The following is a 14387-nucleotide window of genomic DNA, read 5'->3' on the forward strand; positions in this document are numbered from 1 at the left end:
AATAGTAGATAATTTGAAATATCTCATTGGAAAAACAACTGACCTGGAAAATAGATCCAGAAGAGACAATTTAAAACTTATGGACTACATGAAATGCATGAACAAAAAAAGAACCTAGACAGCATCTTTCATGAAATTATAGAGGAAAACTGCCCTGATATTCTAGAAACAGAGGGTAAAATAAAAATTGAGAGAAACCACCGATCACTTCCTGAAAGAGATCTGAAAAGAGAAACTGGTAGGAATATTGCAGCCAAATTTCAGAGTTCCTAGGTCAAGGAGAAAGTGTTGCAAGCACCTAGAAAGAAACAATTTGAGTATTATGGAAATACAATCAGGATAACACAAGATCTAACACCTTCTACATTAAAGGGTCAAAGGGCTTGGAATATAATATTGCAGAATTCAAGGGAATCAGGATTAAACCAAGAATCATTTAAAGGGCAAAACTGAGGATAATACTTCAGTGGAAAAAACGGTTATTCAATGAAATAGAGGATTTTCAAGCCTTTTAGATGAAAAGACCAGAAATGAATAGAAAATTTGACTTTTAAACCCAAGAATCAAGACAAACATGCAAAGGTAAACAGAAAACAGAAATCAGAAGGCACATTCTAAAGTTCAAATCTTTGCATTCTTACATGGAAAGATGATATTTGTAACTCTTGAGACTTTTCTCAATATTTGTGCAGTTGGACAGATAGCACCACACACACACACACACACACACACACACACACACACACTTGTATGGAGAGAGAGAGAGAGAGAGAGAGAGAGAGAGAGAGAGAGAGAGAGAGAGAGAGAGAGACAGAGAGAGAGAGAGAGACAGAGACAGAGACAGAGAGACAGAGAGACAGACAGAGACAGAGACAGAGACAGAGACAGAGAGAGTGTACAAGGTGAATTGAATAAGAAGGGATGATATCTAAAGAAATAAATTTAAGAGGTGAGACAGGAATATATTGGGAGGAGAAAGGGAGAAATGATATGGGGCAAATTCTCTCACATAAAAGAGGTAAAACATTTTTTTTTCAATTGAGAAGAAAAAGGAGGAAGTTGAGAGGGAAAAAGTGAAGCTTACTCTCTTTATATTAAGCATAAGGAGGGAATAACATGCTCCATCAATTTGGTATGAAAATCTATCTTACACTACAGGAAAGCAGGGGAAAAGGTTATGAGTGGGGTATGGGGCAATGACAGAATAGGGGGCAAATAAGAGCGGGGGTATGTGAGGGGATGGTAAAAGGAAGGGCAGATGGAAGGGGAGAATAACTAGAAGTAAACTCTTTGGGGGAGAGACAAGGTCAAAAGAGAGAATAGAATAAATGGGGGGCAGGATGGATGGAGGGAAATATAGTTACTGTTACACAGCATGACTATTATGGAAGTCTTTCGCAAAACTATACACATATAGACTATATTGAATTGCTTGCCTTCTCAGTGTGGATGGGTGGGGAGGGAGGAAGGGAGGGAAGATGGAACCCAAAGTTTTAGGAAGGAATGTTGAGAATTGTTTGGCATATAACTGGGAAATAAGAAATATAGTTAATTTTATATAGAAATCTATCTTGCCCTACCAGAAAAGAGAGAAGATGGGGATAAGGGAAGGGAGGGGTGTGATAGAAGGGAGGGCATATTGAGGGAAGGGGTAATCAGCATGCAAAGTATCATGGGATGGGGGAGGGGAGAGATGAAGAGAAAATTTTGAACTCAAAACATTGTGGAAATGAATGTTGACAACTAAAAATTAATAAATATACTTTAAAAAAAAATATGTGTAGTGTGATTTTTCCCAGAAGAAATTTCCAAACTACGGAGTTAAGAAAAGACCCTCAGCAATGGCCAAGACAATAGCCCCCTCTTCCTTTCTAAGTAAAACAAACAAAAAAAAGAAACAAAGAAAGAAACAAACTCATGAGTCAGTCATCTTGTTGATTTAGTCCCAGAGGTTAAAGTTGTGCCTTAAGAAAATGCTGTTGAGTAAACTTACCAAATATACTATAACGTTATGAAACAAGGAAAAATGTTCTCGTTTTCACTGTGGAAATTCTATCTCCACAAGGAAAGGTAGGAAGAAATAGTAATTCTACTCATGCCTCACAGTCAAATTGTTTTCCTCCAAACTATTCTTTTTTTTTTTAATTTTATTATTTATTTTTAACATTCACTTTTTAAAAATTGAGTTCCAAATTCTCTCCCTCTCACCCCTCCCCCATTTATTGTGAAGGTTAGAAATGTTATCTTGATTATATGTGTGAAATCATTCAAAACGTACTTCCATATTAGCCATCTTGCAACAACAGTAACAGAGAAAAGCAAGAAAAATAAAGAAAGTGATAGAATATGCTTTGATCTGCATTCAGATTCTTATCAGTTCTTTCTCTGGAGGTAGAGACAGCATTTTTCATCATTGTACTGATTAGAATAGCTAAGTCATTCGCATTTGATCGTCCTTGCAACGTTGCTACCATTGAGTACAACATTCTCCTGGTTTTGCTCACTTTTGCATCAGCCTTCTCAGGTTTTTCTGAAACCATCCTCCTCGTCATTTCTTTTTTCTTAATTTATTTTTATTTTTTTATTTTTATTTTTGAAAATTAATTTATTTAACTTTAACATTCATTTTCACAAAATTATGGGTTCCAAATTTTCTCCCCATTTGTCCCCTCTCAGAACCCCAAAAACACTGAACATTCTAATTGCCCCTATCACCAATCTGCCCTCTTTTCTAACATCCCTCCCTTCCCCTATCCCCATCTTCTCTTTTGTCCTGTAGGGCAAGATAACTTTCTATACCTCTTTACCTGTATTTCTTATTTCCTAGTAGCAAGAACAGTACTCAACAGTTGTTCCTAAAACTTTGAGTTCCAACTTCTCTTCATCCCTCCCTCCCCACCCATTCCCTTTGAAAGGCAAGCAATTCAATATAGGCCATATCTGTGTAGTTTTGCAAATGACTTCCATAATAGTCGTGTTGTGTAGGACTAACTATATTTCCCTCCATCCTATCCTGCCCCCCATTGCTTCTATTCTCTCTTTTGATCCTGTCCCTCCCCAAGAGTGTTGACTTCAAATTGCTCCCTCCTCCCATTGCCCTCCCTTCCATCGCCCCCCCCACCCTGCTTTTCCCCTTCTCCCCCACTTTCCTGTATTGTAAGGTAGGTTTTCATACCAAAATGAGTGTGCATTTTATTCCTTCCTTTAGTGGAATGTGTTGAGAGTAAACTTCATGTTTTTCTCTCACCTCCCCTCTTTATCCCTCCACTAAAAAGACTTTTGCTTGCCTCTTTTATGAGAGATAATTTGCCCCATTCCATTTCTCCCCCCGATATATTTCTCTCTCACTGCTTGATTTCATTTTTTTTAAGATATGACCCCATCCTATTCAATTCACTCTGTGCTCTCTGTCTCTCTGTGTGTGTGCGTGTGTGTGTGTAATCCCACCCACTACCCAGATACTGAAAAGTTTCAAGAGTTACAAATATTGTCTTTCCATGTAGGCATGTAAACAGTTCAACTTTAGTAAAGTCCCTTATGACTTCTCTCTGCTGTTTACCTTTTCATGGTTCTCTTCATTCTTGGTTTGAAAGTCAGATTTTCTTTTCAGCTCTGGTCTTTTCATCAAGAATGCTTGAAAGTCCTCTATTTCATTGAAAGACCAATTTTTCCCCAGAAGTATTATACTCAATTTTGCTGGGTAGGTGATTCTTGGTTTTAGTCCTAGTTCCTTTGACTTCTGGAATATCCTATTCCATGCCCTTCTATCCCTTAATGTAGAAGCTGCTAGATCTTGTGTTATTCTGATTGTATTTCTACAATACTTGAATTGTTTCTTTCTAGCTGCTTGCAATATTTTCTCCTTGACCTGGGAACTCTGGAATTTGGCCACAATGTTCCTAGCAGTTTCTCTTTTTGGTTCTTTTTCAGGAGGTGATCAGTGGATTCCTTGAATATTTATTTTGCCCTCTGGTTCTAGAATCTCAGGTCAGTTTTCCTTGATAATTTCATGAAAGATAATGTCTAGGCTCTTTTTTTGATCATGGCTTTCAGGTAGTCCCATAATTTTTAAATTGTCTCTCCTGGATCTATTTTCCAGGTCAGTTGTTTTTCCAATGAGATATTTCACATTGTCTTCCATTTTTTCATTCTTTTGGTTTTGTTTTGTGATTTCTTGGTTTCTCATAAAGTCCTTAGCCTCCATCTGTTCCATTCTAATTTTGAAAGAACTATTTTCTTCAGTGAGCTTTTGAATCTCCTTTTCCATTTGGCTAATTCTGCTTTTTAAAGCATTCTTCTCCTCATTGGCATTTTGAACCTCTTTTGCCAATTGAGGTAGTCTATTTTTCAAGGTGTTATTTTCTTCAGCATTTTTTTAGGTCTCCTTTAGCAAGGTGTTGACCTGCTTTTCATACTTTTCTTGCATCTCTTTCATTTCTCTTTCCAGTTTTCCCTCCACCTCACTAACTTGATTTTCAAAATCCTTTTAGAGCTCTTCCACGGCCTGAGCCCATTGAATATTTATTTTGAATGTTTGGGATACAGAAGCCTTGACTTCTATGTCTTTCCCTGATGGTAAGCCTTGTTCTTCCTCATCAGAAAGGATGGGAGGAGATATCTGTTCATTAAGAAAGTAACCTTCTATGGTCTTACTTTTTTCCCTTTTCTGGGCATTTTCCCAGCCATTTAACTTGACTTCTGAATTTCCTCTCCATACCCACCTTGCCTTCAGATTTGCCCAGCTAGTGCTTGGGGGCTGAGATTCAATGCTGCTTCCCAGCCTCAGGGCTTTGGGCGGGGGGCAGGGCTGCTGTTCAGTGTGAGATTAAGTTCAGGTGTTCAGGTCGGGGCAGGGCCACACTTGGGGCTTAGTTCCCTTAGGGGGTTTATGCAGAGACCTTCAACAATGGATCTGGGCTCCTGCCTGCTTTGGGAGCCCCTGTCTGCTGCTGCCTCCACTGTTGCCTCCCAAGGTGGCCTGAGTTATGGAGACACCCCGCTCCCCTGTGGGTGGGCAGAAAAGACCCTCTCACTGACCTTTGGTGCCTGTAGGTGGAGGGACCTGCGCTGCCACTTAAGATTCTGTCCCTGAAGCCTGCCAGATCCGCTCCTCTCAGTGCCACACAGCCAAGGCAGGGCTGGGCTGTGCTCTGGGTCTGGTGCGTGATGGACCTTTCAGGTCAGTTTTTGAGGTCTCTCTGGAACAGAAATCTCCTCCACTCCATTGTTCTGTGGCTTCTGCTGCTCCAGAATTTCTTGGGAGTTCTTCTTTATAGGTATTTATGGGCTGTGGGTTCGGAGCTATCATATGTGTATCTTTCTATTACGCCATCTTGGCTCCTGCCCCAAATATATTCCTATCATCATTCTTCATGAGAACTATGAGAGCAAGGAAAATGCAACCTCTTCTTATAGATGTCCTCCTTCTTATAAGGTCAGGACATAGACACAAAATGGTTAACTTTTCTGAACAATGGAAGGGGAAACCCTTAATGTTTCTATAAAGTATAAGAAACTATATATTCTTCTCTCCCCTATTCCATCACCTATGCTATGGTGACATAAAAACAATTTTAATCCCTAGTAAGCTTTGGAGGTGATAAAATTCTTCTCCAAAATGGTAATGGGGAAATAGAGCTGAATTCTTTGTTTCATGAGGAGGATACTCAGCAAGCAAGAAGACAGCATTAGATCCATGCTGAATGGAGGGATATAGTCAAAAGAATTTTGTAGTCTCAGGAGCAAAGTGCCAATCCTTTTCTCTACTAATTAGTACCATTATGACTTTGAGTAACTCATTTAATCTCTTTAGGGTTTACTTTTTCTCATCTGCAAAATGTGGTGGTTGTATTAAATAGTCCCTAAGATTTTTCTAGCTCTAAATCCATGATGATTATGAATATGGTGATGAAATTAAGGTGCATGTGAAAATAATGATATCAACTAATTTTCTAGGTTTATTCATTTTATTTGTACTGGTATTGATTCATGCAATCAGTAATAGAAATAATTTGGACATATTTCTATCAGACTACAGTAACAAAGCAGCAAGAACTTGTTGGTTCCTTAATAGAATAATCCATGACAAAAACTTCACTAGAGGTTACATCATTTGATCAAAATGATTTTGAAGTTGAGAAAAAACTACCAACAGAAAGAGATGAATCCAAAAGTAAAGTATGTATGCAAAGAAATCAATAATTTGTCGTTTATGAAAAGTGTCTGCAGTGTGACATTTCATTCTTTTTCAACAGTACTGTATATTTTCTGAACACTGTGCCTGTCATTTAAACTGACAGAACAAAACCTATAACCTCTCTCATTTGTACACTTAAATTTTAATAATTTTATTCACTTTTTATGGGGTTGAAAATTTTGTTTCTCTATCCTGACACAAAGAAGGAGGTGTTTTTCCAAGTAATAATAATAACTAAGTCAGTTCTATCATACTATATATTTGGAAAGCCCTTTACATTCATTTTCTCATTTAATCCCCAAAACAGCTCTGTGAGGTAGAAGTTATTTGCTTTTATTTAAACTACTCCTTGAAAAAGTAGAAAATGATATTTCTTCACAATTTGTAAATGTATAAATTATGCATGCAAAGTGAAATTGAGAATTAAATTAAGTGCATAATTTCATTATTATCCTCTAAATCATACTGATCTCACCTTGTTGATTCCCATCTCCATACCTTCATCATGCTCTTCTTCTTGCTTACTTACACATCCCCATGTGTGCAACCTATCCAAAACCTGTCTACTCTTCACCTCCAAGATGCTTTTGAATTCCAAACTTATGAATTCTTTTGCCACAAGCTTTTTTTTTTAATTTTTCAGCGCTATTGAATTCTTAATCTCCTGAATTGCACATTTTTATCCTCAACATATAAGTTAGTACTTAATTGTATGTTGATTGTCTAATCTGTTCTCAAGCCATCATTTCCTGTGTCTAAGTCTTGTTGACCCAACTAGATTGTAATTCCTGGAGGAGAGGAATTATTTATGCTACATTATTTTTGATAAAACTTCCTTTTCACAGCATGTATGTGGTAGAAGTAATTGTTATTATTGTTGTAGGAGTTATAGTAGTAGTAATGGTGGTAGTGGTAATAGCAGTAGTAGTAGTAGTAGTAGTAGTAGTAGTAGTAGTAGTAGTAGTAGTAGTAGTAATAGTAGTAGTAGCAGTAGTAGTAGAAAAAGAAGGAGAAGGAGGAGAAAAAGGAGAAGAAAAAGAAGAGGAATAACAAAACTAAATGTTTAATTGCTGACTTTGCCATGAGTTGAAGGTTTGGCTAAAATTACAATTTCTCCAGGGCAATTTTTGGACTAAAGCACTTTGAGTTTTTCTAGTATGAATTTTTTAAGTTTTCAATTTTAAGTCCCACAATGGCAAAATAGAAAATCAGCCTCAAATTATTTTATTGTGGTTATTATTACTATTAAAAATTGCTAGAATGAAAGCAATGTTAAGCGTAGAAGTGTTTCACAGTCATATTCTCCTAACATGTTCCCTTTATCATTATAAAATACATTTCTCTATTATGAGTGGCTGTCCCACATTTATATGTAGTTAAAGGAATCATCATTATACCAGCCAAAACATATAGAAATGAATATTTCTGATATCCTTCAAAACACATTTTCAACTAGTATCCATCGTCAATGATGAAGTTTTCAAAATCTATGCCAAAGTGGCCCAAAATAGAATTTGTGATGATGAACTTTTTCTCTGCTTAGGGGTACCTTGTTGGAAAAATGGACAGAACATTTTGTCTTGGGTTAGAAATACCTGACTTCGCTTGTGACCTCAGATGCTATATATCTGATCCCTATGCAAGTCACTTAATTTTTCTTAGTTTCCTCAACTATAAAATAAGGATTATAATGTCTCCAACTTCCCAGGGTTGTTAATGGGAATCAAATAAGATTATAATTGTAAAGGTGTTAGCATAGTGCCTGGCAAATAGTAGGCTCTTAATAAATTCTTGTTTCCCTGCTCTGAAAACATAAAGGCAATTGTCCTTTGTATACAAATAATCATTGCCACCCACATTTTGATAAGTACCTCCTAATGTTTCAAAAGAGTTCTCTTATCTGGTTAACTTCAGTATTGTTGTGTTAACTAAGAAATTAATGTGAGGTCCAATCTCATTCTTAAGTAAACTTTTTTCTTTCATACTTTTATGCTTCAGAAATTTTTCTAGGTTTCAGAAATCAGTATTGGAATGAAATAAGTTTTGTTTCCCAATTACCTCCCCTATCATTTATTCTCTTTATTTGCCTCACATTCTTTTTGGCCCACATTGATGAAAATATTAACCTTCAAATGCTTTTGGCATCAGGCTGCAGTAGAGAAAATAGGTGTGGACTGAGCCCTAGAATATACAGCAAGGAATCAATAAGTTGGAGTCCATCTTTGGCAATATGAATTAGCTCAGTTAATTGGAATTCAGGACAAACTGGCCCCATTGCCCTTAGGATTAGTACCATACAAAAATAATTAATGCTTAAAGCATAATGATACTTTTTAACATAGAATTCCTGTTCTAAATTTTAAAGGAAGATAGTGACTGACCTTTGGAATTTCATTAAAACTATCATCCAGTCTTTAATGTTTCTAAAATTAGTTCACAGTAGTTGGAATTACTACTACTGAGACTGATAAGCATGATTAAATAGTTATGAAAAGGATAACTGTAATATTCCACAGAATCTCAATTGAAATGTCACATTTGAATTGCTACATTATTCCTAGCACAATTTTGTAGGATTTTTCTTAAGGTTTACCATTTCAAATTATTTATTCCATTGATGTATTAAAATGGATTATTAGGCATATTATTAGTACAATAAATTTATCAGTATTTATGACCAAGTACTTAACCCTATCTACATGTATTAAATCAAAATTTCATGGACTACATAATTTGTTTAACCAGAGTGAGTCATCTTATCTAAAAATGATTTTGTCATTTCATTTTTTATTTTATTTTTATATACTATTATTTTGATATTTATCATTATTCTCATTTAATCAGTTCTTTATATTTTATTGCATCATGTGTCACCATTTTTATAATAATTATATTTACATCTTATTTTGCATTTTTATATTATTTTTATTACTTTTATATTATTATTTCATTATCATCTATATCAGATTGTTATTCTCCTTTCTTGCATATCAGAATTTTCACAAGGAAAGTCAGTCACATCATCTGCTTCCTATAAATTCAGAATTCCTAATTTATCTTCATGAAAATTACTTTGACTATCATTTCAAAAAGTTAAATGCTTATAAAATGGTATTATACAAAGGCTTACCTCTCTTTCTGCTTTCTCCTTCTCATGTTTACACATTTCTTCTCTTAAGTGTTTGCATTTACATTCCCTGATTAATTCTTTATTTCTCTCTTCTACCACATGAACTTGTTTTCCAGTGTCAGCAGAAGTGATCCATAAACTGTCCACGGATATCACTAAATACCTTTTTGGTAATGACGTCTTTATTTTGGGCATCTTCAAGCTGTTTCTGAAGCGACATGTTTTCCCTCTGGATTCGGGCTAATCTTTCTTGGAGAGATTTGTATTTGACAATATATTTATTTGTTCAGTTTTAACTTTTCAGGTTCCTTTACTTTATGTTGGGCCTTGGTAAACACTTCCTGTTTTCTTTCTAAATGTGTGTCTTTGCTCTGAGAGAATCACGTACACAGTTTAGCTCACTTTCTAAACTATTGACTTTACTCTCAGCTTTAGAGAGTTTGTGAGAAATGACACCACTGTTCTCTCTTAGACTAGACAAGTCCTGTACACGGTCACTCATCTTGTTCTCCCTGAAAGGCTTGTTCAAGGGCTAGTTTTGATGTCTGGCTTCATTCATGATCACGAATATGAGAAGTCAGACGGGAATGGCATGATGCAGTTTCTGTCTTTAGTCTGTCTCTGTTTCGTTGTTCCTTCTCCAATGTAGCTTTCAGCACCTCACTCTCAGATGTCAGAACATTTACTTGTCCACTGTGCTGGGATGTGACTTTTGTTAATGCTTCTTCATTCAGTTCTAATTTCTTTAGAAGCTCATCAATCTTTTCTTTTAAAACTTTAATTTCTTCTCTATATTGATTTTCTTTTTCCTGATGCTTCATTTTTACTGTATCTAGATCAAATCTGAGCATGGCAAATTCATCCTGTAGGATTTGATTTTTATCCAGCATTTTTCCAGCATATTTTTCTTTTTCATTGCTATCAGGAACCTAAACATAATAAACAGGAAAAAAATGCTAATCAAAATACAATTACGCATTCTGATTTTTCCTTGCCATTTCAAAATAAGCCCCAATGTGCGAAGAAGCTTAGTGTATTCAAAGAAAAAGTAAATTGAGGGAGATTCACCTATTTCACATTCCTGTCAGACTCAATTATCCCAAAGGGCAGGTCTTAAGAGTGCATCATCAATCAGAATATATGTACTCTATTTGGGGGCCCCAAATCTGTCTGCCTTTCAGCATATTTGATTTCCTTTGTTGTATCCATTCTATCCCACACTGGCTAGTCATGCTGTTATATGTACACAGACTGTTTAAGGTACTTTGCAAAGTACTTCTGATACCTCATCTCACCTAAGCCTTCAACACCTTTATGAGGGAAATATTCATATTATTTTCCCCATTTTACAGATTAGGACCTAGATTAGGAGAGTTATTAATTAGATAACCTGCCCATTGTCACACTTAGTAAGTATTTGAAGCAGTATTTCAATCCAGGTCTCTTCAGACTCTGAAATGAGCACTGTTTTCCAATAGCTACTTACCTCTTAGGTGTTGAAGATTTACATTTAGGGCTACAAAAAATCTACATTTAGAGTCACTGTGCTGGTACAATCAGGTTAGCTCCAGACCAATGAAGAGGTAACAGTCTTAAAATTTCTTAGCGTAAGTCTTGGGAAAAATCTGTTTTCTGATAGATCCATGGCATTTTCATAGCATTGTTGTTTTAAACTTTTAGAAGTTATGTTGTGCAAACTCCTCATCTTAGGGATGGGAAAAGTGAGACCTGCAGTGTGCTCAGTAGAGGGTAACCTAGCCCTAACCACACAATTTTAAAGGACTAATGAAAGAATTATTGAGGCCAAAGTATAAAAAAATTGATATTGCACTCCCCATCATAGTAAAACTGGTCCAGGAGCATTGGGTCCCATTCAGGACTGGTGGAAAGAGCTATATCAAAATGCTAAGAAGCCCCATTCTAGGAGATCCCTTCTTTAAGGCCAGGAAGAGAGTGTGAAGAGGTAGCAACTGAGTTAAATGAATTATTCCAAGGTCCAGGCACCAAAGGATTACTAAGCACCAACAACCCAAAGGATTTACTTCAAAACACTGTTGAAAAAGAAGGAAATGCAAATTTATGAATTTGGCATTTGGTGAACATGTGTTTCTATCATGCTGAACAATGATGAATGTGAATGAATGAATCCTTGTAATGGATAGAGCCTTAAGTCAGAAATCTAAGTGAAATTTATTCTTGCTGAAAATAGTTTTATTCCCTCTCTCTTTCGTGGAACATGAGCGTGACAACAATGTGAAGGAGACCAAACTATTAACATATGTTTTGTTGCAACCCTTCCTCTCTGCCCTGGAAAGCACAAACAGATGAAATCGCTTAATCAAGGAAGAAAAATGCTTTGTGTATGAGGTGTCCCCTTCTGCCTGGTTGCATTCTTTTCTCCCCTTAAGGACTGGTGACCCTGATGAGCTGCTCCTTTCCCACGTCCAGAAAGGGCAGAGGCACTACTTAGAAGCAGAGATTTTTTTTTTCAGTAGTCTCTGGAGTCTCTGGAACGATCATTCCATTCAAAGAAAAGAAACAACTAAGCAAAACAAACAATGTGTGGTGATTTTGGTCACCATGCATGTCCCAACTGGTCTGCTGCAGACAGATGAACATGACTGAGGATGACAAATATGTCCAAAAATGAAGAACAGAAATCCTGACTTTTTAAATATGTCGTTAGATTGGTAAATGACCAAAGTGAATACCTCAGAAGCCTGAGTCATTGTGGAAGCAGCTGCTTCTTTTTCCTTATGCTTCCAAAGAAGATTATTCAGAATTGTGGCTTGCAAAGCTCTGGCTCTCTGCTCCTGAACAAGTTGTCTTTGAGTGTCATTTAGCTCTTCTTCAGCCTGGGGACAACAACTTTATAAAATTTTTAATCATCTTTTTGCTTCACCAAAAACATTTTACCTTTAACTGGGATATAGAATCTGAAAAAGAAAGGAAAATAGATTTTAAAAAATTAAGAGAAGTCAGCTACTGAAAACAAAAAAAAAAAAAAACAAGAAGAGCATTTCAAAATTGTAAAGGAACCTCAGTCCAATTCATATCCATCATCACATACCTAACACTTACCAGCCTCAGCTTCAAGGCTTCACAGGTGGAGGAAGCCACCATCTCTCAAGGCAGATCATTCTATTTATGGATTCTTCTATGTGTTAGCAAGTTTTTCCTGACATTAACTCTAAAAATGTACCTCTTTGCCACTCCTGTCCATTGATCTCAACTCTGTCCCTTAGGCTGAAGCAGAGCAAACTTCATCCTTCTTCCACATGACTGTCCTTCAACAACTTGAAGACATAAGGATAAATATCTCCAGTTCTTTTAATTGATTCTCACATGTCATGGACTCAAGGACCTTCCTTATTCTGTTTACCATCCTGCTTACTAGCTGCCATCATTCTGTGAGCCGGAAATGAATTAAATAGTACAAGTTTAGAGCTGACTAAGATTCCTAGAGATTTTCTGAGAAAATGTTATCTAATCATACTTTCCCCAACTTAGAGATTTGAAACTTTTTTTGTATTTAATTGTATAACTTCATATTCATTCTTACTGAATTTCATCTTATGAAAGGTTCACTCCAGTGCTCTCACATATGAAGACTTTGCCTTTCTTCCATTTAGAAAGGCTTGAATGATGTTAATTGCATAAGAATTTCATAATAAAAGATAAAGATGAAGATGCTAGAGAACAATAAACTGTTTGGAAGCACTGAAGGATGGGTGCTAAAGTGCAATACAAGGAAGAGAAAAAGGGATTGAACTTGCAATTTCATTGACCTAGAGAATTTTCAGGTAAGGAAACTCCCTCTACCAGTGTGGCCTGGAATTTATAATCTTATAAAAGCTGAGGATAAAGCAGTGCTGCTAAATAGATCCCCACCAGTACTGAGTTGGAGAAGTCGCAGGTTTAGACCCACTACTTTGCTATATTGTTCTTTTCTTCTGAAATGTGCTCTGTTTTCTTCAAATAGCATTTCTGTAGTCACTCACTTCATTTCCTCTTGGTTCAGTGTAAACCTAAATTAACATTGTCTTTTTAAATGACAGTTCAGAAGAAAGAAGGAATATAATGCCATTTCAATATACACTTCTGGATGACTAAAGGAAAAGAATAGAAATTTAGGGGCAAGTGGATCCATGTAGGGAACTCACCATCAAGATACTCCCTCTATTGATGGAGGTTGGTCTGTGCTCTGCAATTTTGTGTTTAGAGTTATCTGTGGCACTGAGAATTAAGATAACTTGCACAGGCTGGCACAGTCAGGATGTGCCAGAAATGCGACAGGAAGCCATTTCTCTATCCAGGTTACTCCAGAGCATTAAACTGCTATCAAAAATGTATCAGATAGCTGTTTAGGTGTTTTTGCTTTTTTGATTCAAAGAAGAGAAATTTCATAATTTGGATTTTTATGGGAGGAAAGGGTTTCACTTAGAAAGTAATTTGGAGAGCTTTTCTCTGCATGTTGCCACAAAGAAATTCCCCTTTGCACTATCATCTTTATGAAGTGGAAGAGTCTAGGATTTACAGGTTCCACTCTTTTCAGGATCTTGCCAAGCCCATTGCCTCAGAAATAAGGAGAGTTGCCTACATGTATCTAGCCTGTGCTAGTGCTCCCACGAAGACAATATCCTCCCAGCTGGAACTCTAGTGAAAATCAGTGGACGTCCTCATTCCCCCTCCAGAGTCCTCTGTTTCCTGGAAGTCACAAATTGGAAAAACTACAGAGGACCAACGTGGAGACAGTCCATATTTTTGTGTTTCATCAGTGCTCTACTCACATAATTTTATTTTTGCAAAGTTTTCCCATTTTCTCCTCACTAAGGCTTACTCTCCTGGCTCTACTTTCATTTATGGAATGAGGAGGGAAGCAAGAGGCAGAGGCATTAGAAGAGAAAGTGCTCTCTTATCCTTCAAGACTTTTCAAACAAAACAAGTATATTTCTCTCTTCTTTTATGTAACAAAATGACATTCTATGGTTTCTCTTGTAACTGCTACTTTTGTACTTGAAATAAACTTGAAAATCTCTTGTTTTGCACCTGTATTCAATC

The 14387-nt window shown here is 36.5% G+C and overlaps 1 protein-coding gene across 6 annotated transcripts in view; it reads right to left on the minus strand.

Annotated features, from left to right (window-relative positions):
* The window catches only part of LOC140512559 (serine/threonine-protein kinase PAK 5-like), a 52940-nt gene that overhangs the window by 11764 nt on the left and 26789 nt on the right, over positions 1-14387 (minus strand). For all 6 annotated transcript variants that reach the window (XM_072621719.1, XM_072621716.1, XM_072621718.1 and 3 more), the window contains 3 exons: positions 12529-12734; positions 12038-12262; positions 9327-10255 (listed from right to left, as the gene is read on the minus strand). Coding sequence is in view for 2 of the 6 variants with exons in the window: in XM_072621721.1 (XP_072477822.1) it covers positions 9327-9521 (195 nt within the window). In the remaining 4 variants the exon portion in view is untranslated. The remainder of the gene's footprint in view (positions 1-9326; positions 10256-12037; positions 12263-12528; positions 12735-14387) is intronic.

The sequence above is a fragment of the Notamacropus eugenii genome, chromosome 6 (genome assembly GCF_028372415.1).
Source record: "Notamacropus eugenii isolate mMacEug1 chromosome 6, mMacEug1.pri_v2, whole genome shotgun sequence".
Lineage (NCBI taxonomy): Eukaryota > Metazoa > Chordata > Mammalia > Diprotodontia > Macropodidae > Notamacropus > Notamacropus eugenii.